The sequence below is a fragment of the Asparagus officinalis genome, chromosome 1, assembly GCF_001876935.1.
Source record: "Asparagus officinalis chromosome 1, Aspof.V1, whole genome shotgun sequence".
NCBI classification, from domain to species: Eukaryota; Viridiplantae; Streptophyta; class Magnoliopsida; order Asparagales; family Asparagaceae; genus Asparagus; species Asparagus officinalis.
In genome coordinates this window covers 21,240,785-21,263,661 of record NC_033794.1, presented here as the reverse complement: position 1 = coordinate 21,263,661, position 22,877 = coordinate 21,240,785, and the positions used below count along the sequence as shown (strand labels likewise).

The following is a 22,877-nucleotide window of genomic DNA, read 5'->3' as shown; positions in this document are numbered from 1 at the left end:
ACTCCCATCAAAGAAATATAAAACAAATAGCACAATTCAGAATTGAAACTTTAAACAAATCAAACTCTATGTTTAAGTAATAGATTTCACTTGGGAAAGGAATTTGATTAAGAGAATAACAAAACCGATCAAAGCCCTAGATACTATTCCCAAAAATTTTAAAATTTTAGTAAATAATTTTACGAATTGATCAGAATGGGAACATTGCTAGACGAAAGTATGATCTTTTATATAGAGAGGACTCAAAAAGAGGTACTAACCAAGGAACTGAAGGAAGACACTGCGTCGAAGGAAGATCACATCTCGCAACGGTGAGGCAAAGATTAATAAAATATTTCACGTGGATTCATTTTTTAAATATCCAACTTTTACCTTTGCTACAATAGCATTTTGGGTAGCACTTGGAGCTAAAAGGGCTAAATAGATTGAAACTTGAAAGTTTAGGGGCTTATTAGATTAGAACGATAGTTTAGGGCTTTATAGAAAAGTATAGGATAGTATAGAGGCTCATTAAACTTTGAGCTTCATTTTCAATAGAATTATTAAGAAAAAGAGCCAATAGTACATATTGATGGTCAGGAAATATCTAAAGTAACCACTTTAGTTATTTAGGATCAATCCCCATCATGATGGTGAAATTGAGGATGATATTATTCATCAAATCAAATCGAGATAACTAAATAGGACAAGTGCTTCAGAAGTCTTACGTGATTGTAGAAAAAAATAAATGAGACTAAAAGAAAATACGAGCTGACACTTATAATACCTACAATGCTTTGTTTATTAGAATGTTGGGTGATTAAAAACATGTGCGAAAATAAGCATAGCATAAATAAGAATGCTACAATGAATGGTATTGTGGGTGTTTATGTCAAAATATTAATGTGTAATTGGAGAGTGTTGAACTCGGTTTTTGATCCCTTAATTGCCTTTGATGGTTGACCTTTCTGGTGTGGATCAAAACATGTGCTTCGTTACACAAATAACATAGGGTAGAGACACCAAAGGTTGTTTTCTCTAGTGTGCCCTCCGACGCTTAAGTCAATGATGTTTTCTATTTTATCTAAAGATAAAAACATAATATCATCTTATTGATTTTGTGTGTGTTAATTTGTGTTACATTGGTTTGGTGGAGATCACCATTATTTATAGAGGATTTACGGGAGCACGTTGGTAATTTTTGCTAGGTGTGTGCAATGCTAACTCAGACTTGCTTTACACGTGCTGACAGCTAGTTGGCTGAGTCGTCCTTTGCACAATGATGGGACTGTCAGAGTAATGACATGTCCGAGGAGCTTTGAAGGCTTTGGCTCAAACAGTCATAATGACTGACACTGCATTAATGGCCTGATGGTGACTGTGCGGCGAAGTGCGAGGGCTGGCCGTATATCTATCGAATGTTATACGCCTTTTGCTGTTTCTTGTCAGGACACTGTATGGTGTCTGATCCGAGTAGAGAACACATTTCATCTTAGAGTTGGTCATCTAGCGAGATCCGAGTCAGGAGCGTCTTTCATCTTGAATCTAGTTATCGAGACAAGTTAGCCATCTAAGCACTTGGGTTGTGAATGCTTTTAGAGTCATCCAGCTTATTGTCACGTGACCACTCTTTAGACTTAGTAATTTCTATGATATAACATTGGCCCCTTTTTACTCAGACTAAGGAAGTCAGAGTTTGAGTGAAAATGATCTGACCATGCTGGAACCTACACCGTCCTTGCTGCAAGGTTGCTATGATTTGACATTCTTGACGTTAGCCAAGATTGTGCAGTAGCTTTTAATGAAAATGTGCCTCGTTTCATGGGACATCACTTCTGTTTTGAAAACCATCAGTGATTTATGCCAACCATTAGCTTTATGGCATGTGCCATCCCTTTTCTTTTGTTGATAATAGTGTTGATAATAGTGTTAGTAGTAGGTTTTTAGTCCCACATTGCTTGTGAGAACACACCTCACCATCCTCTAATTGTATAAATATATGTGCACACTCAATATTTAAAAAAAAGAGAAATTTATCCAAGACTCTCTCTCTTACTTTAACATGGTATCAGAGCTAGGGTTATTATTTCACTTTCAATAAAAAAAATTTAATGCTTCTGCATTCTTTTGCCAAATTTTGGCATTGCTGCTTTGCAGTCGTTTAACGCTTTTTTGCGTTCCTCTACCAGATTTTTGGCCTTGCCGCTTTACGGCCTCTCAACGTATTTCGCATTCTCGTTTAACCTTCAGGTTCCATTTTAACCTTCGAGGTTATATTTTAAACATTCGGGTTCTATTTTAGCGGCATTACCGTTTCAAGATCATCTCTTGATCTCAAATTTACGGCATAGCGGTTTTTCAAGACCGTCTCTCGGTCTCAAATTAACGGCATCACTGTTTCAAGCCATCTCTCGACCTCAAACAAAAGGCATTGTCATTTCACAGTCAGTAACGGCATCACCGTTTCAATCCTTCTCGACGTCTCAACATCGACATTAATTCGTTGTAGGTCTCCGGCGTAAGCATCAGATCCGGCCGATCTTCGGGCCACCTTGGTCGCCGGTTGCTTCTTTTTTCCAAGATTTGACAGTCATGTATAACCTTCAGGTTCAAATTTAACCTTTAGGTTCTTACATTTTAATCTTCGAGTTTCTACATTAACCTTCGGGTTCTCTTTTAAACATTCGGGTTTCGTTCAAGGATTATTATCTTGAACTTTGAATTACTACTATTATGGCCTCTTCACTGGCACATGCTTCTCAGGCTCGGTCTAAGCTCTTTTGCACCTATTGCAAGAAGGAGGGACACCGCTTTGAGATATGTTTCCAGCTTCATCCTGAGTTATGTTCCTCAGGAACAGGCCGTAGTCAGCGATCCCCTCAGTCTCGATCCTCTAGTGCACCAGGATTATCGGTCAATGTTATGCCATCTACCACTTCAGACCCTGCTATTCAAGCTATTGCAAATATTAGTTGTCAAATTACGGCTATTTAGCATACCACCTCTCCATCTGCTGCAAAATCTCTAATATTCGCCGTCAAATTGAGCCTCTTCAAGCTATTGTTAATACTAGTCATCAAATTGTGGCCCTTCAGCATACCACTTCTCCATCTGCTGCACAACTCTTTGATATTCGTCATCAAATTAATGCTCTTCAGCATAGAGTCTCTACATCTACTGCACAACTCTCTGGTATGCGTCTTGCTGGTTCTTCAGCCAACCCTTCGGTCTCTGGTATGAATGATCTCTGGATTTTTGACTCTGACTATTCCTTTCATATGACTCGTAATGCCTCCCTTCTGTCTTCACTTCCTCTTCTCTTCCTCCTATCTACACGGCTGTTGGATAACCTTTTGTCTATCATTCAGTATGGCTTTATCACCCAACAAACTGACCCATCTGGTCGTCTAACTCTTGGCCTCGTCTATGTGGATCCTCAGTTGTGTTTGAATTTAATTTCTGTTAGCTTCTTATGTATGGATGAGCTACTTGTCTTATTTTCTTCTGATACTTGTATTGTGCAGGATCCACAGACGGACAAGACCGTTGGGGCCGGCCGGAGGAGACACAAACTGTATTTTTTGAAATATCTTCACCTTCTAGAGTCCATATGTCCACGTTCTCTTATTGCTTCTGTAAGTCTAAAATCCTCTACCTTACTTTTCGTAGATTTGTGGCATAAACGACTTGGTCATGTGTCTCATAAAAGGCTGGAAAGTCTTATTCAGTCCGGAGTATTTGGTCATATATCCTCTCATTCTCATATTGAGTCATGTACTGGTTGTAAATTGGCTAAATTCACTGCTCTATCATTTCCAACCAGTACATCTATTTCCACTTCCTTATTTGATTTGGTCCATTCTAATATCTGGGGGCCAGCTCCTCTGCCTTCTTCATCTGGCTACTTATATTATGTTAGTTTTATCGATGATTTCTCTCATTATACATGGGTGTACCTACTTAAAAATCGCTCCGATGTACTTGCTGCTTATCAAGTCTTCACTGCGATGATCTTCACTCAGTGGCAAGCTCGTATTAAAGTTTTTCGTTCTGACTGTGCCAAAGAGTACATATCCTCTACCATGCGCTCTATCATGTACTCTCATGGGACTATCTTTTAACAGTCATGTCCCTACACTCAGGAGCAAAATGGTATTGCTAAACGCAAACATCGTCATATTCTCGATACCGCTCGATCCAGGCTCATTTCTTACTCTATTCCTTGTCGTTTCTGGGCTGAGGCCATTCTCACTGCTACTAATGTCATTAATATCACTCCATCTAGCGCTCTTCCTTGTGCTACTCTTCATAGTCGTGTTTATACTCATCCTCCCCGTTATGATCTAGTCCACGTTTTTGGTTGTCGATGTTTCATTCTTCTGTCGTCTCACGAACGTGATAAATTGTCTCCTAGAGCTATTCTCTGTGTCTATTTACGAATTAGTTCGGAACATCGAGGTTATCGTTGTTATGATCCTATATCTCGTCGAGTTCATATATCTCGACACGTTCGGTTCGAAGAGGATTCTCTATTTTATTCTGCTTCTGATGATTTCAATTTCCTCTACACTACTGATCGTGCTTCTCCGCCAGCTGCATCACCCACTTCCTTACCTCAGTTCTCCTTTCAAGATCTCCCTGAAATCTCTCCATCTCCTTCTGTTGACTCTCCCTCACCCGGGCCTTCTCTTTCACCATCTGATCCCTATCCCGTAGACACAACAACCACTCCAGAAAATACTATTGACCTCCATGCACCTGCGCCAGTATCTCCCCCGCTTGAGGTTCCTCTTGCTCTTCGTCGAGGAAAACACCCACATGTCATGCCTGCACGGTATGCTTCGGTTACGTCCCATTTATCTATCTTTCATAATTTTCTTGCTGCCATTCATACTACAGTTGAGCCAAAGTCCTTTCAAGAGGCTGTTTAATTTCTAGAGTGGCAACAGGCTATGGCTGAGGAATTTTAGGCCTTTCAGCAAACACATAACTAGGATGTTGTTCCATGTCCCCCTGGCATGTCTTTAGTTGGCAGTAAATTGGTTTATAAGGTCAAGTATCGTCCTGATGGCACCATTGAATATCAGAAAGCTCATTTAGTGGCTCGAGGTTTTACTCAGCAGCAAGGTATTGATTATAAGGAGATATTTGATCATGTTGCTCAGATGCCCAGCGTTCGTACTCTTCTTGCCGTCGCTGCTGCTCATCGTTGGCCGTTATACCAGATGGATGTCAAAAACACTTTTCTCCATGGCTCTTTATCTGAGACAGTATATATGCAACCGCCTCCAGGGTCCAATATTCCTTCGGGGTATGTATGCCTCCTTCGCCGTGCTGTTTATGGTCTCAAGCAGACACCCCGCGCTTGGTTTGAGTATTTTCGTGATGTTGTGCTCAAGGTTTCGCTCTACTGATAGTGAGTCTCTATCTGATCCTATCCGATATCGACATCTTGTTGGTCAGTTGGTCTATCTGTGCATCTCTCGACCAGATATCTCTCATGTTGTTGGTATTGTCAGTCAATTTGTTAATGTCCCACGTTTTGTATACTATACTGCCTTATTACGGATTCTTCGGTATCTCCGGGGTACTAGCACTCGCTCTCTTCTGTTTCCTGCTACATCCAAGTTAAAGCTTTGTGCATATTCTGATGCTGATTGGACTGGTGATCCCACTACCAGGAAGTCTACCACAGGTTATTATATATTTCTTGATGATTTCCTAATTTTCTGGCAGAATAAAAAACAAGATGTTGTTACTCTTTCCAGCACCGAGGCAGAGTATCGTGCAATGTCCAAAACAGCTAAAGAGACTATTCATTTTCGTCGTCTTCTCAGTGATTTTGGTATTTCTGTTCGACTCCTACTCCTCTATAATGTGATAATAAGAATACCATCCAGATTGCTAATAATTCAGTATTTCATGAGAGGACCAAACACATTGAGATCGACGCTCATTTTGTCCGTCAACAAGTTATCAAGGATAAGATAATTCTATTTCCTCATGTGTCATCCGCCGCTGAGCTTGCAGATTTCTTCACAAAGGCCTTACCTGTTCATCGGTTCTAGTTTCTTGTACGCAAACTCACTTTTTTTTATCCAACATGAGTTTGAGGGGGCTGTTGATAATAGTGTTGATAATAGTGTTAGTAGTGGGTTTTTAGTCCCACATTGGTTGTGAGAACACACATCACCCTCCTTTACTTGTATAAATATATGTGCACACTCAATATTAAAAAAAAATAGAAAATTTTCCCAAAACTCTTTCTCTCTTACTTTAACAGCTTTATATATGTACTGTTCCTTTTCTTCTTCTTCTCCTCCTTTGTCAAAAACCCTGGACACCAAAGAGCTTCTTCACTCCGTCATTGTGAGTGCACTTTTATATCTAAAATCTCACCGTCTTCTGATCGTCTCTTTTTCCATTTCGATGGCTTCCGGCTCTCAACCTGCTATGGCGCGCAATGAGGCTAAGATCTCTCTCTGCTGCGCTCGTATCGTTCGACTCGTATCGTCCGAGGGTCCTGTCGAGTTGTCCGGAGCAATATGCTCTGGATTATGAAATCCCCAGCACATATACGCTCTCGGCTCCTTCAAGGGATTAGTTCATCTACCATCACGACGGGGTCTTGGCGCCATTGTACTAACATTATCTGGATTGCGGCCTCCGCTTGCCACTACATCTGTTCCTACAAAAGGTGTTCAGGGCTTTAGGGGTTGCACCGGCCCAGCTAACGCCAAACCTATTGCTTGCTTGGTGGCGTTCTTCGTCATTTGTCACCGGGTTGACATCAGAGACCAACGTTGGGCATTCTGGGCAGCTTGGTGAGTGTTAATGCCGGTAGAAAAGAGGGCCACTTTTATCTCTAGTTGGTGGGCAACTTCCCGCTAGTGTCCAATTCTTCTGAGACCAACAAAAAGTGGCGGGAGTAGTTCTTCTTTGTCATGGGTGCTGACCCGCTCCTCGCCTGTCCCAGGATGGAGATCAAGGAGGAGGGGCTTCATGCGGAGAGGCTCTCAACGACAAGAGTTAACGGGGTCTGGACAAGTCTACTGCTCAAGCTGAGGGCTCCAAGAGGAAGAGGAAGAGACTGTCTCCAAGGGGCATTGTTGGGTCAGTGGCGGTGCGCGGGAGCTGTTCCCTCATGGGAACGAGTTGGCTGAGGTTGCATTCGGGCAGGCTGAAGCTGCGACCGATCGAGTCGATTAAGAGTGCAGGGGGCCCTGAGTCTGCTCATGCTCCACCTAATTATATCGAGGTGGAGGGTGATTCCCCGCATAAGGTTCATGAGGAGGAAGCTAGAGAGGGAAGTGCTCAGGTTAGCGGGTCAACAGGAGGAGAGGCCCCACCCATGGTCGCTACTGAGGAGGTGCCCATCAGTCGGCGAGAGGAGTTGACCTGACTGGAAGAGGGAGCTGGGTTGCCTAGGAAACCAGAAAGGCCCCGGCCGTAGAGGACCTTGTTGCTAAGGCGTATGAGCAGACTGCGTCGAGCTCATTGGGTCTCTCGGCTGCAGTGAATGAGGGACAATATGAGTGGTCATTCCCTCATCATATCAGCGACCTCCACCACCGTACCTGGGAGGGGGTGTGAGCTGTCTTGATGAGGCCTAAGTCCCATCCTTGCTATGAGGGGGAACCAGAAGAGTGCCCTTTCATCCCTGAGCGCCGAATGGATGTCAGAGGGTTGGTTCTAGAGTCTTGAGCTAACTAGGACAAGGCAGTGGATCCGTTCCTCCTCCTTGCTGACAAGGCTTTGATGTGCGAGATCCCCGATGATGGTCTTCACTATGGCCTTCGGAGTTACTTCACCCTCGGGGCTCTCTTGAATTCAAGTCGTTCTAGAGCCTTGAGGTCTACAGGGAACTCTTTTTCAAGCTCCAGACCGAACTAGAGGCGCAGAGGGAGGCTCGTGAGGGGCCGACCTTGCAGCTGCTACTAAAGGTAGCGAGCTTCACCAGCTCAAGTGCACCCAGGCTGTGAAGGAGCAGGAGATGGCCTGAAAGGATGAGGAGCTAAAGGCGGAAGCAGCTGGTGCTCGGTGTCGTGAAGCTTAGCCAAAGTAGGCTAGGTGAAAAGTCCCCAGAAAGACCTCCGTCATGCTCATCATGACAGGGGACTTGCCAAGGAGAGACTATCATATCCCGAGTCGGAGGTCCTAGTTGAGAAGAATGAAAAGGACGGGGCATGTAGCTCGAACCGAGGCTGAGTTGCTACGAGCTAAGCTAAATGAGGAGGTGATTCTTCAGGAGACCCTCCATCAAGAAGTTGCTCGAGTGACCACAGAGGCTGAACAGCAACACAACTCTCTCCACGCCCAGGTTCGAGAACTTGAGACTCAGATGGGTCACCTGGAGTCTAAAAGCGTTGGAGACTGCAGTATAGAGAAGTACCACGATAATTACCTAGGTAAAATTGAGGTGGCTCTCACTTGCAAAGCGGGGTTTGATTATCTGAAGTGTCACTTACTTCCAGCTTCCTGCTGAAACGATGACAGCTCAAGTATCTTTCTGCGTTTAGCCAACTACCTCGACGTCCTCAAGACGCTCAAGGTGCAGGGCGGTCTAGGGATAGTGCTAGAAGATGACGAGGGCGCCGAGGAAGACGGTGAGAAGGAGGCTACCGGGAAGATGCTGGTGAGGCCCCGATGACGATCCTGACTCATCTTCTTCGCCTGCAAAGCCCGACTCCCCTCCATCAGATGCACCCGACCTGGATTTCTCCCAGGCTCAAGCCCCAGACAATGCTCCGTGAGGAGAATTTTTGTATAGTCATTAAGAGTCTTGTAATCATCTTTGCAAATGAATGATAAAGACTTTGTTCTGTTGGCTCTTTTTTTCGGTTGAGTCCTTGTAAAAGAATCTTGTAATCACTTTTGCAAATGAGTCGCGGTTAGTTTATGATCGAGTTGTCTCTCAATTATGCTTTTGATTTTTGATACATTCTCGATCGAGTAGGTGAGAACCGGGTCGTGAAGTTAACTTCTGGGTACATAGGCAAAGACCGAGTGATTCCTTGGTGTCATGTACCTAAGGTTGGCTAGAGTCTTTCGGTTCGAGTATGGCTACCACATCTGTTAGCACCATGGGCCTAGTTTCGGAAACTGATACCAAGAGTGAGCTATGGGGGCTCCTCATTGTGCCTTGGGTTTACTCTTGAAAACCGAAACCAAGGACTTTGAAAGCGCTCAACTAGTTGGTGAGGATCAAGGCGTGAGGGCTCCCCGTCGTGCCTTGGGTTTACTCTTGAAAACCGAAACTAAGGACTTTCGGAGCGCTCAATAAGTTGATGAGGACCGAGTCTTGAGGGCTTCCCGTCGTTCCTTGGGTTTACCCTTGAAATCAAAACCAAGGACTCTCGTTGTTACTGAGTTGATGAAGATCGAGCAGCAAAGTCTTTGTGCTTTGGTTTTACACGTGGAAACGATACCAAGGCTTGGTATGTGCCTTGGTTTTACTCTAAAAAGACACCAAGGGCTCTTGGTTCATTACCGAGTCGATGAAGATCGAGCACCAAGATCTTCGTGCCTTGGTTTTACATGTGGAAACGATACCAAGAGCTTGGTATGTGCCTTGATTTTACTTTGAAAAAATGTCAAGGGCTTTTCGTCTTCGTCCTTGGTTTTACTCATGAAAATGATACCAAGACCTCAGTATGTGCCTTTGTTTTACTCTGAAAAGACACCAAGAGTTTTTGGTCTTAATTGTCGAGTCAATGAAGATCGAGTGGCAAGATCTGCATATAGATTAGTACACAAGGGAAGCAATTTTAATTTACAGAAGGATCCTTATAGTCTAATTACATTTTGTGGAGGCGTCTTCCAAAATGCTTTATATTTTAGAACAACCCTGATGATTTCTTAGTTATGTTCTCCATTTGTCCTTTGGCGGAACTCCTTGACTACCGTAGCGTTGGAACGGTGGTGGCAGCTTCTAGTTCCAAGATCCGAAAACCAGAGATCAGTCATTTCCTCAAAAGGAGATGAAGAATGCCCCGCAATGGGCGCCAAACTGTTTACATTGAAAAATTAATGTGTAATTGGAGAGTGTTGAACTTAGTTTTTGGGTCCCTTAATCTTCTCGTTGTAGATCAAAACATGTGCTTCACTGCTTCACTACACAAACAACAGAGGTTAGAGGCACCGGAGGTTGTTTCCTCCGGCGTGCCCTCCAACACTTAAGTCAGTAACGTTTGCTAGTTTATCTGAAAAGAAAAATAGAGTATCATCTTATTGACTTTTTGTCTGTTAAACTGTGTTACCTTGATTTGGTGGAGATCATCATGGTTTATAGAGATTTATGAGGACACATTGGTAATTTTTTCGGGTGTGTGCAGTGCTGGCCTACACATGCTTTACACATGCGACAGATAGTTGACCGAGACGTACTTTGCACAATGATGGGACTGTAAGAGTAATGACGTGTCTTGAGGAGCTTTGAAGGCTCTAGCTCGAACAGTCATAATGACTAACAATGCATTAATGGCCTGATGGTAACTAGGTGTCCAAGTGTAGGCACTAGCCATATATTCATCGAATGTCGTGCGCCTTTTGATGTCTCTTGTCAGGCCAATATATGGTGTCTGATCCAAGTGGGAAACGCCTTTCATCTCAAAGCCGGTCATCCAGCGAGATCCGAGTTGGGAGCGCCTTTTGTCTCGGATCTGGTTCTCAAGATGAGTCAGCCATCTGAGCACTCGGGTCGTGGATGCTTTTAGAGCCATCCAGCTTATTATCATGTGACCACTCTTTTAGACTTAGTAATTTCTATGGTATAACAGTGGGTATACAATGTATTGGTAGTAAACTATAGATTGCTCCTATTAAGGATAAAATAAGAAAGAATCAACTAAGATAGTTTAATCATGTACAATGAAACCTCTTAGTGCATCATTAAAAAAGTGATAATATTATAATTAATAGGACAAAGTGCTCTAGAGGTAAGACTAAAGAACTTGGTTGGAAGTAACTAAGAAGGATATGATAATTGCTAACTTAGTAGAGAAGATGGCCCTAAATGGAACACAATGGAAAAATAGGATTCATGTAGCTGAGCTCAAATAGTTAAGATAAAAGATGTGTTGTTGTTGCTACTTCTGCTACATCATTGAAATATCCTTCGAATAGCATTGGTTCAGTTAGAAGATAAAACATATGTACTGTTTATTAGCACCTAAGATATTGTAGATAGGGTAAATTGTAGATAGGCCCCCTCATTTGTATCATGAGTTGCATTTAACACCCTCAGCCCATATTAGCACCTAAGATCCAAGCTGCAACTGCCCATGAAAATATTAATACTTTATTACTCAAATGCCTATCACCCAAGAAAAACATAAAAGCAACTAATGATGAACTGCAATTTCATGATAATTTTTTACTCAAAATCTGTCTTACCTCTCTTTTTATTCTCATTGGGAAACTTACCATCATTACTGGTATCCCATATCCCAGTTTCAGAACAGTACTTTGATTCTATTCATCTCAATTCACATACCCTTTCTACGTCATACAAGTTCACAATTTCATCTTTTTTAGCTACAACAACAACATTCATTATGTTCTCTGTCTTCTCAGCAGATCATTTGATGCTCTTCAACTTTACAGTACACCTGAAGTTTGTCGAAGATAATAAATATTGAGCAAAGCTAAAATTTACATGCAATTCAAGCTGTAAAACTGCAAATGTAAGGGAGAAAATAATAGTACCACACAAGTTCGAGCTGGAGATAGGATTTTGAAGGAGTTTGGTCGGTTGTTGAAATTAGTTTCGGGTACTCCAGGTATACCTTCAGGGTTTGTAAAATGGTCTACATCATGGCCAACCTGCAAAATGAAAAATTTATCAATCCTTCTCAGCTCTGCTGGTACTTGAAAGTTGAATTAACCATGTCCAACTTCTGCACCAAACCACTATACCCCTTTAAGGCAAGTCTGAATCGAAACTGAAACTGGTAACTGTTTTGCCTAAATAATGTTTAATTGTCCATCTGCGCGAACTGAGAAATTGGCAAATTGCGAATAAAGGAAAATATACTTCAAAATATTTCTTTATTCTATGGTCATTGGGCAAGCAACCAGGAGTCCCTTAGAGACTATGAGCTGATAGAATCAATGATGATGACAATGATGCAGCATGTACAGTAATATGTCACGGTGAACAAAAGCAATGTGGCGTACCAGGCAATATAGATAGATTGTGCACAAAAGGATAATGCAGAAGATTTATCACAATATTCACACACATTAAAGAGTGAAACTATAACCTGCTCTCTGCAGGGGGAAGTTCCAACTCTGTAGTCAACTTAATATGTAAGATAGGGAAACTTCTGAACATGTTCTTTAGATTTGTATTTTATGAATATTTTGCATCTAACCCCTCATCTGTTAGAAGTATAGGATATATTATAAGAGTTTAGACTTTATTCAAGTTTCCTCTAAGGCCAAAATACATAATTACCTAAAATCTGTCTTCAGACATAACTGTGTGTTAGGATTCAAAAAAATAATTCAAAATAAAATAGCATAAATACTTTCCTCGTAACTTTAATTAAAGAAGCATGAGGAAATTAATGGCCAAGAGAGAAGAAATAGAAAAATATGTAATTCTTCCCACTACACAGATCAGATAGTCCTTTATTAGAAGCAAGAATAGAAAGCAAAGCCATTGTTACATCAGCATATTAATGAAAAACCATATGTCCTAAAAACCATAGAAAACAGTGAACCGTAATGCATCTTACTCTTCCATGCCCACCAAACTCAACAGCATCACTGTCCAAGGCAACTCTATACTTTCCAGGCAAGTCACATCCAATTTTATACCTGTATAATCTAAATAGTCAAAAATTAAGCCGAAACAATATAAAGTAGGTGATATGATGATAATAAATCAATGAATTACCCCTCATAGGTGTTTTCATGATGGAAATTGAACACAAAAATTAAATCCCCTCGCTCAAAAACGATTACCTGAAAATAAACCAATCCTCGAAACATAATTCACTGTATTATTCAAAGAAGCAAGTAAAATGATGTAAAACGCATAACGAGCAAATTCATGGAAAAATGGGACCTTCACGAGTCAAATGCGGATACAGATAAATTATTGACTAGCCGCAGAGAAACTATATCTCACAATCCGGAAGACAGAATCTAATATAGTATATATGAAAATCGCCTATCTCGACAAGACGAAGTCAATCAGTTTGGTAGAATCCCACAATCCCATCAGTAACACCCGTTTTTGACAAGATTTAAAAAATAATCAGCCTTTAGTTTATTTTTAGTAATAAAGTTAGAGTCAATTTAGATTAGAAAATAAACTTAATGTTAAAAAGTTAAATTAGATTAGGAAACAAATTTAATTTTGATTCATGATTTGTTTCCTCTATTATAGGGAGTCTTTTTAGAATTAGATTAGGAAACAAATTTAATTTTGATTCATGATTTGTTTCCTCTATTATAGGGAGTCTTTTTAGGATAGAATTTTTTCCTCTATTATAGGGAGTCTTTTTAGGATAGAATTTGATACTTTCTATTTCTTTGTAATTCTAGTCTTACTAGGAGTCTTGTTTGTTTTTCTATTTAAGAAGAGTCGTGTAACCCCAAAGAACAATATCTTTTTATCAATAAAATTCCTCTTTAGTATTTTCTTCGTGGATTCAGAGATCGTTCTTTGTGGATTCAGAGAACCCTTGGTGGATTCTAAGGTTTATCACTTCCGCGCTGCGTTATAAAAGCCCGATCAAGTTATAACATAAGAATAGCTCATTTACTTTCTCAAACCGGATTTTAAGGAGAAAAGAGTGGTGCGGAACAAACAAGTAGATATGAGGATATTTATACTACTATATAATGTTGACATATTTATATTATGCAAGGGGTTATTTATAACATGTGTTTTGTAGGGCTTATATAAGTTCATGTTATCTTATCAATGATATTAGGGTTTCTCAATTTCTTCATGGTATCGTATGATGCGCTGTACGCTGGTGTCAAATCCTTTAGCCGCCCCGCTTCCTCCCCCCCCTCTATTTGCCGCCGACTTCCCCTCCCCCCTCCCCACTTCTGTTTTTCCGCGCAACCCCCCCCCCCCTTCTTGTTTGTTCCGCCGAACCCCCCCTTCTGTTTTGCCCCCTCCCCCTTTCCGCTCTCTCCTGGCCGAACACCCCCTTCGCCGCCGCCTGCCCTCCCTCTCCTCACGTTGCTGACCCCACCTGCCGAACCCCTCAACCCCGCTCGCCACCCCGCTGCCACCCCGCTGTCCCTGTTCGAACCCCTCGTCCGCTGACCGTGCACCTTGTCGAACCTAGAGTTTGGCATGGATTCCCTCGACATTTCAGTCCTCGAATGATGAGAGGAAGAGTATATATCTCACGGAGATGAGATATATCACTTTCGATTCTTGTTTCCTCTGAGAAACGAGAATTTTTTGTTGAGATCTTACTCTTGTTGTGTAGCAGAAGTGCTGCCGAAAATTTTATTGCGCACAACAAGGGTTTGAAGAAAAGGTGAACAGGTGTTGGATCTGAAGCCTGATCGATGGAGGAGATCATCAAGAAGTTGAACCCCACGGAGGTGTCAACTTTGATGAAGTTGATGAAGTTATCAGCTGATGAGAGCGCGACAAGACCATCGAAGAAGTTGGAGCTTCCGACCATCGATCTGAAGCTTTATGGACCGGATACTTACCTGAGCTGGTCACGGCGGGTGAGATACACCCCTGTAGGGAGGAACCTGGAGGGTTACTTGACAGGAGAGAAGACAGAACGGATGAGGACTCGAGAGGAAAAGACGAGTGGAAGTCCACTCATATGTTGGTGTACATCTGGCTCCTCAACTCATTGGTCCAGTCGATCGCCGCCACAGTGGATGGCATTGAGAAGGTGAAGAACGTCTGGGAGAAGTTGAGGAGGACCTATGATGGAGTGGGGAATAACCTTAGGGTGTTCCAGATTAAGGAAGAGATCGACGCCACAGTCCAGGAAGAGAGGACTGTACAGGAGTATGCCACAGAGCTGGAACGTCTGTGGCTAGATTATGATCACTTCTCACCTCGGGCGAGCTGCAATGACCCGGGATGTAAAGAACGGGAGGCCTTTCTACAGGAGATAACTATGATGTTTCTCAAGGGATTGACATCAGAGTTTGCTCAGCGAATTGCATTGCTGCTAGCTTAGCCGAAGATTCTCACGCTTGAGGAGGCTGTCTCGGCTATGATCCAGGAGGAGATTCGCATTAGGCTGTAGGCGGGGACAGATAGACTTTCTGTGGTGAAGTCAGCACTAGCAGCCTCTAGCAACACTGGATCTAGAAAAGAAACTCGGCAGTGCTACAACTACGGTGAAGTGTGTCATCTAAGGCATGCTTACACCAAGCCACCCAAGGAAGGAGATTCGGGTGGACATGGACAGTTCGGAGGTCGTGGTCGTGGTTGTGGGGATCGACGAGGTGGAAGAGGAGCAGAAAACCGGACGAATCTGATGATAGCAGAGGGAGAAGAAGAAACTGGGGTGGTCTTTACTGAGGAAGATCATGCGCTCTTGGCGATACTCAGGAGGAAACAGAAAGTAACAGGGGATGGAGACAGGAAGAGTAGGACTGGGGAGGCATCCACTTCGTTCTTCGCCAGAGGCAACACTGCTACCTATGCTCATCCGACCAAATGTACTGATGACATACATGCTCTTGCTTCTATGTCTCCTGACAGATCATCAGAATGGATAGTCGACTCCGGTGCGTCTCGACATGTGACAGGTAATGTTAGTGAGTTCTCATCATATACTCACCTAGCATCGCCTGATAGTATTCAAACAGCTGATGGTATATTTCAGCCAGTGGTTGGTAAGGGTACAGTCGATTATACAGGTTCTGTAACTTTGTCCAATATTTTGCATGCTCTTTCCTTTCCAGTCAATCTTTTGTCCATTAGTACTATCATCCTCCAACTAAAATGCATTGTTTCTTTTGATATTCCCAAGGTGATCTTCCAGGAGAAGGGGACAGAGCGGAGACTTGGGACTGGCACATGGCGTAGTGGACTGTGGTATCTGAATCGTGAAGGGCTGGATTCAACGTTGGTGTCAATGGTAGAGAGAGCAGGAGTAGGATCTGAGATGAGTGCTGAGAGTGCGTTGATGCTTCATCACCAGCGTTTGGGACACTCATCCTTTAGTGTTTTAAGTAGATTATATCTATCATTATTTGAGAAAGCAAATAAACAGAAACTTATATGCGATGCATGTGAGTTTGGAAAGCTTACTAGAAGCTCTTATGTTAATTCTGATCATAGAAGTTCTCATGCATTTGACCTGATACATTTAGATGTTTGGGGGCATTGTTCCACAAGTTCTATGAATGGATACAAATATTTTGTTACCTTTATTGATTGTTTCTCTCGCGTTACTTGGTTATATCTAATGAAAAATAAAAGTGAAGTGCTTGGTTGCTTTCAAAACTTTCATAGGTATGTTAAGACTCAATACGAAGCAATGGTGAAGGTATTAAGGTCTGATAATGAGACAGAGTATACCAACAGAGCGTTTGGGGAATACTTGTCCGCTCAGGGAATACAACACCAGACGACATGCACATACACACAAGCCCAGAATGGAATAGCGGAGAGGAAGAACAGACATTTTTTAGAGATCGCTAGAAGCATGATTATCTCTATGAATGTCCCAGAAACATTATGGGGGCAAACAGTGTTGACCGCAACGACGCTGATCAACAGAATGCCCTCGAGAATGCTGGATTGAAAGTCTCCGTGTGAGACGTTGAAGGGAGATAATGGTGGGCTTCTTCTACTAAAGGTGTTTGGCTGTGTGTGCTTTGTGAAGGACAACAGATCATCTGTCGGGAAGCTTACCCCTAGAGCGGTGAAGTGCATCTTTGTAAGATATTCTGCTACTCAGAAGTGATATATTTGCTGGAGCCCGGTAGAGAAGAGGTTGTTTGTGAGCATAGATGTACACTTTCGAGAACTCGAGCCATATTATACCCGGAAGGTAACCTCACCCGTTGGTGACTCGCCCGAGGCGAGAGGAGGAGAATTATGAGAGGAAAGTGAACAATGTAGAGAATAATGTGAAAAAATCGATTTCTGTATCGATTCCTTGGGAGGGAGAATTGGCTGAGGAGGAGCAGGAGAATGAAGAAGAGGAGAAGGAGACAAGAGGTGTTAGACCCACGGTTCAGGGAAAGCTACTAACCTATAGTAGGAAGGGGAAGCAGATTACAGGAGCAGTACTTACAGTGCCACTAGTGCTGCCAAGTCTCTTGCCAATGCCTGTCCCGACTCCTGAGACACCTACACCACCACCAGATTCTTTCCAAGGTGATAACATTCCTCTCCCTACTCCTCCCACACCAATATCGAAAGGTAACCTCACCCGTTGGTGACTCGCCAGATACTGAAAGTATGAAGCGAGAGGGGAAGAATTGTGAGAGGCGGGTGAACAATGTAGAGAATTATGTGGAGAAATCGATTTCTGTATCGATTCCTTGGAAGGGAGAATTGGCTGAGGAGGAGCAAGAGAATGAAGAAGAGGAGAAGGAGACAAGAGGTGTTAGGCCCACGGTTCAGGAGGAGCTACTAATCTATAGTAGGAAGGGGAAGCAGATTGCAGGAACAGTACCTACAGTGTCACTAGTGCTGCCAAGTCCCTTGCTAATGCCTGCCCCGACTCCTGAGACACCTACACCACCACCAGATTCTTTCCAATGTGATAACATTCCTCTCCCTACTCCTCCCACACCAATATCAGTACGGAGGACTACTCGCAGTAATGCGGGAAATCCTCCCGATAGATATGGATGGGATCTTGCCCAGTTTGTATCATATTCTAACATTCATCCTGCACATTGAGCATTCATTACATCATTGGACTCTACTACTGTACCTAACAATTGACAGGTTATTAAGAAGGACCCAAAGTAAAAAACGACTATGCACGAAGAGTTGGGGGCTCTTGAGAAGAACCGTACTTGGGAGTTAGTAAAACTATCAAAAAGGAAGAAAGCGGTTGGATGCAAATGGGTCTTCACTGTGAAGCAGAATCCAGATGGACAGGTTGAGCGTTATAAGGCTCGTCTTGTGGCAAAAGGGTATAGTCAGACGTATGGAATCGACTATGATGAGACATTCGCACCGGTGATGAAGATGAGCACTGTTCGGACATTGATCTCTCTGGCAATAAATGGTGGATGGAAGCTACACCAACTAGATGTGAAGAATGTATTTCTTCATAGAGATCTAGTGGAAGAGGTATACATGGAAATACCACCAGGATTCGACACATATCAGACAGTGGGCAATGTCTGCAAATTAAAGAAGTCTCTATATGACCTGAAGCAATCTTCTCGTGCTTGGTTCGACAGATTCAGGCGGGCTATGATAGGTATGAGATACCGGCAGTTTAACGCCGATCATACCGTGTTCTTTCGACGGAGTGAAGGTCACATCACCATACTTGCCGTATATGTGGATGATATGATTATTACAGGGGGTGATGAGAAGGAGATTGTCCAACTCAAAGTGAGACTGGGTAAGGAATTCGAGGTGAAAGATCTTGGCTTGCTTCGATACTTTCTTGGAATAGAGATAGCTCGAGGAGCGGAGGGGATTGTCCTATCCCAGAGAAAGTATGCACTGGATCTTCTCAAAGAAACAGGGATGTTAGGGTGCAAACCTGCAACTACACCAATCGACTAGAAGTTCAAGCTGGGTGCTAAAGCTGAAGAACTAGTTGATCGTAACAGATACCAAAGGCTAGTGGGCAGGTTGATCTATCTGAGCCACACACGTCCCGATATCTCTTTTGTAGTGAGCGTGATGAGCAGCTACATACATGATCCGAGAAAGGGACATTTGGACGCTGTGTACCAAATTCTGAGATATTTGAAAAGTACCCCCGAAAAAAGGCTGATATTCAGAAAGAATGGACATGTAAGCATTGAGAGTTACTACGACTCTGATTGGGCTAGCTGTGCTGATGACAGGAGGTCCACCTCAGGATACTGCATCTTTATAGAAGGTAACTTGGTCTCGTGGAAGAGCAAGAAGCAGTCAGTGGTGGCGAGATCGACGGCTGAGACAGAGTATAAAGCTATGGTCTTAGGAGTTGCTGAGTTGTTATGGTTGAAGAGTATGCTGGTGGAGCTGAAGCTGGATCAAGGAGCTAAGATGAAGTTGTGGTGTGATAACAAGTCAGCCATCAGTATCGCTAATAACCCAGTGCAGCATGATAGAACCAAACACATCGAGATCGATAGGTTCTTCATCAAAGAGAAGTTGGATATTGGACTACTAGAGCTAAGTCATGTTTCAACTAAGGACCAGGCAGCAGATTGTCTGACTAAGGGACTTAGCTCGGTAGATATGATTAAAGGATGTGACAAGATGGGTTTAGTGGATATCTTTCGCCCATCTTGAGGAGGAGTGTTGACATATTTATATTATGCAAGGGGTTATTTGTAAGATGTGTTTTGTAGGGCTTATATAAGCCCATGTTATCTTATCAATGATATTAGGGTTTCTCAATTTCTACATATAATAAACCTAGTAAGGGCACGACAAAATATGGAATTTGTCCTTCATTCCAGAAAAGACCAAGGGGAAATTTAAAATTTAGATAAATAGTATTCTATCACATCAAAAGTCCCCTCTCCGCCTCTCTCTCACACACGTACATAAAAATTCAATAAATAACATCTAGTTATAAGCAATGAATTTATTAAGGGTTATTTGCATATATTTTCCTTATCAGGGGTACTTGCAAAAGGATCCCCAAATCCTAATATTTGCAAAACTACCCTTCAAATTATCAATTTGAGAAAAATAATGCCCCTAAAATCAACAAATCATCAACTTGATGAGCAAAATTTTGACTATTTTTTTATAAGTGTTCCACTGTAATTACAAATTAGCCTATCAAAGTTGATGGTTGATTGGTTTGGAGGTATGTTTTTTTCCAAAATTGATGATGTTTGAGGCATAATCTTGCAAATACTGAGATTTTGGGGGATAGTTTCGTAAAATATCCATGATTTAAGGGGTATATATGCAAATATTAAATACATTACATATTAAAAGGAACAAATTTGTATAAACTTAATTTCATTATCCTTAATCATTATTATTGTTATAAATTATTTGAAACAAAGTATACACGTATGTAACTTAAGGGTTTTTCCATATTTCAATAACTCCATTCTCGAGTCTCAAATTTATAAGAACATTACATTGATTTTGGATAAACTTAAGCTTTAAGCCAAAGGATTTAAACAACTAGAAACCTTTAATACATTACTCATATAGAAATTAGAAATTTATGTTTAATGTCTATTGCACGTGCATGTGCACGTGCGGTAATGCTAGTTATATTTAAAGTAGAAAACTTGATCTTGTTAGTGATTTAACTAGTAGTATAAGTCTGAGAGTTTTTCTATTAGAACATCGGACAAGCCTATAAGACTTTATTCCAGGAAAAGACCATATGGTATTTGAAGCAAAAATAACTGCTGAAAATAGCGCATAACGGTATTCATCAAGTTAACATAAAGTTGCAGCACATTATGATTCACATTCAGTTATTTTCTGCAGAAGTCCTCACTGGATGGAGCAGGCAAGTGAAGGTAGAACTTTACATTGGAATGGAGGCTTTTAAAGGAGAATATACGTGCAACCCAGTCACTTAGATCTAGCTGTAAACCATCAAAATTTGACCAAGATCATTTGTGGAATGTAAAAGGCATTCCCGTAGAACTACAAAACTCGAAGGGGGGTTATTGGTTGGGGCAAATTGGGGCTAAGTGGGAAAAGTGTTCCAATGGAACAATTTTACCCCTTTGGGATATTTTAAGTGGGGTAAAGTGGGATAAAGTGAGATAATGGGATAATTTCAGCATTTGATTTGACAATTCATGTGGGATAATTGATGATGTGGCACCTTATTAAAATATAATTTTATCTATTAATTACTTCTAAATTAACTTATCCCATTGGTTTAGTATATTATTATAATATAAATATTATTTTACTTTATATTAAAATATAATATATTGTACTATACTTACAAATTACTATTATTAATTATTATATTGTATTGTATTATATTATATTAGCATGCAATACTATGTATAATAATTACTATAATATAATATCAATATATTTAGTATAATATTTAAATAATATAATATTTAATATAATACATTATTTTATTTATACAAAAATATAATATGTTATACAATAATTACTAATTAACATTATATTAGTATGCTACATTATATAATAATTGATATAATATATGAATAATATATATAATATAATACTTTAATAATATATTATTTAATTTAATATATTATAATATAGTATCATAGGATATAATGTACTAATTAATATTATATAATAATATATTACATAATACTATTAATATATGTTATTAAAATATTATATGATATTATAATAAATACGTTATACTATAATTACTAATTAATATTATATAATAATATATTACATAATATTATTAATATATGTTATTAAAATATTATATAATATTATAATAAATACGTTATACTATAATTACTATTATATAATATTATTAATATATGTTATTAAATTATGTTATTAAAATATTAATATATGTTATATTTTATATATCATATCATATATTTATAATATAATTAGCATGTATTAGTTAAGTAATACAAAAATATTTTAAAATTATCCCAATTGCCTTCAAAGTTGAACAACATTGTTCCAATATGGAGGATGGGGTAAATTTGGGGTAATTATGAGGAAGGGGTGGAGGGGATCTTTATATAGTTGGTGTAATTTAGAGGAAAGTGGAGTATTTGTCCCCTAATTACCCCAACAAACCAAAAACACCACAAAGTTGACTCCAGTTCCAATTACCCCAATGAATAACACCAAAAAGTGATGTTCCAAAAATTATCCCATTATCCCCCAAATTACACCAATGAATAACCCCCCCCCCCCCCAAAAAACAACCCCCCACTCCCAAAGAAGTAACTCCAGAAAATATCTCTGGATGGAACTATACGCTTAAATTTTTTTGCGGAGAAATAAAACTAGAGTTGATCTCCAGATTGAATTGTACATTTTAAGATGACTGATTTGTCAAAGGTCAAGCTAATGGGTCAAGATATTGAAGGTAAATCTTAATAGCTAGAAGAATATTTAAAGGTAGATTGTTCATTTGTGGTTCACATACATTGATGCTGCAAATTGTCAAGAAGATAGAAATCACACAGTTTAATTATATCTGCTACATTAGACATTTTATAATGTAGCAAACCCAAAACATAGAAAAACCTGCCATCACTATCAGAAATATTAAAAAGCACCAAACATTAATGGTGATTGCAGCCACAGGAATAGGAGCTAGCAGTTGCCTAAAGTAACACATTAACTGTGCTAAAAGAGACATGAAGAATAAATATAAAAATATTCTGGAAAATTTTAGTACCTTGTCAACTTCATTTGTGCTGCTCACTATCTGCTTGGTAGAAGTAAGGAAAGAAAATTTATCATCCAGCGAATTCATGCCTCTGTCAAATGCATTCATGTACTAAATTCATTTCAAAAGAAGGAAAAGGGACCCTGTCAGAACTAAAAAAAAGATAAATTGATCTGATACAATCAGTATTGATAAAAAAAAATAAGAGAATAATATATTTGAAAATAATAATGCATTATTTCTGTAACTATTGAAATGCAGAATAGAAAATTAGGCAATGAAAACTTACAAAGCACGTTCCTGTAGAAGACATGTAATATGCCAGAGAAATTTAGATCAATGCCCAATGATATGAACTATCCTAAGGCATGTTAGACAAACATATACATGTAAATCAAAGATTGTGTATTAAAGGCACCA

General features: G+C 40.5%; 1 protein-coding gene across 1 annotated transcript in view; it reads right to left on the bottom strand.

Moving 5' to 3' along the window:
* The window catches only part of LOC109821070 (1,4-alpha-glucan-branching enzyme 1, chloroplastic/amyloplastic-like), a 19,946-nt gene continuing 8,391 nt past the window's right edge, over positions 11,323-22,877 (bottom strand). Inside the window, exons 11-15 of the mRNA XM_020387267.1 lie at positions 22,467-22,568; positions 12,881-12,948; positions 12,720-12,801; positions 11,686-11,802; positions 11,323-11,588 (exon numbers count right to left, since the gene is read on the bottom strand). Coding sequence (XP_020242856.1) covers positions 11,550-11,588; positions 11,686-11,802; positions 12,720-12,801; positions 12,881-12,948; positions 22,467-22,568 — 408 coding nt within the window. The 3' untranslated portion in view covers positions 11,323-11,549. The remainder of the gene's footprint in view (positions 11,589-11,685; positions 11,803-12,719; positions 12,802-12,880; positions 12,949-22,466; positions 22,569-22,877) is intronic.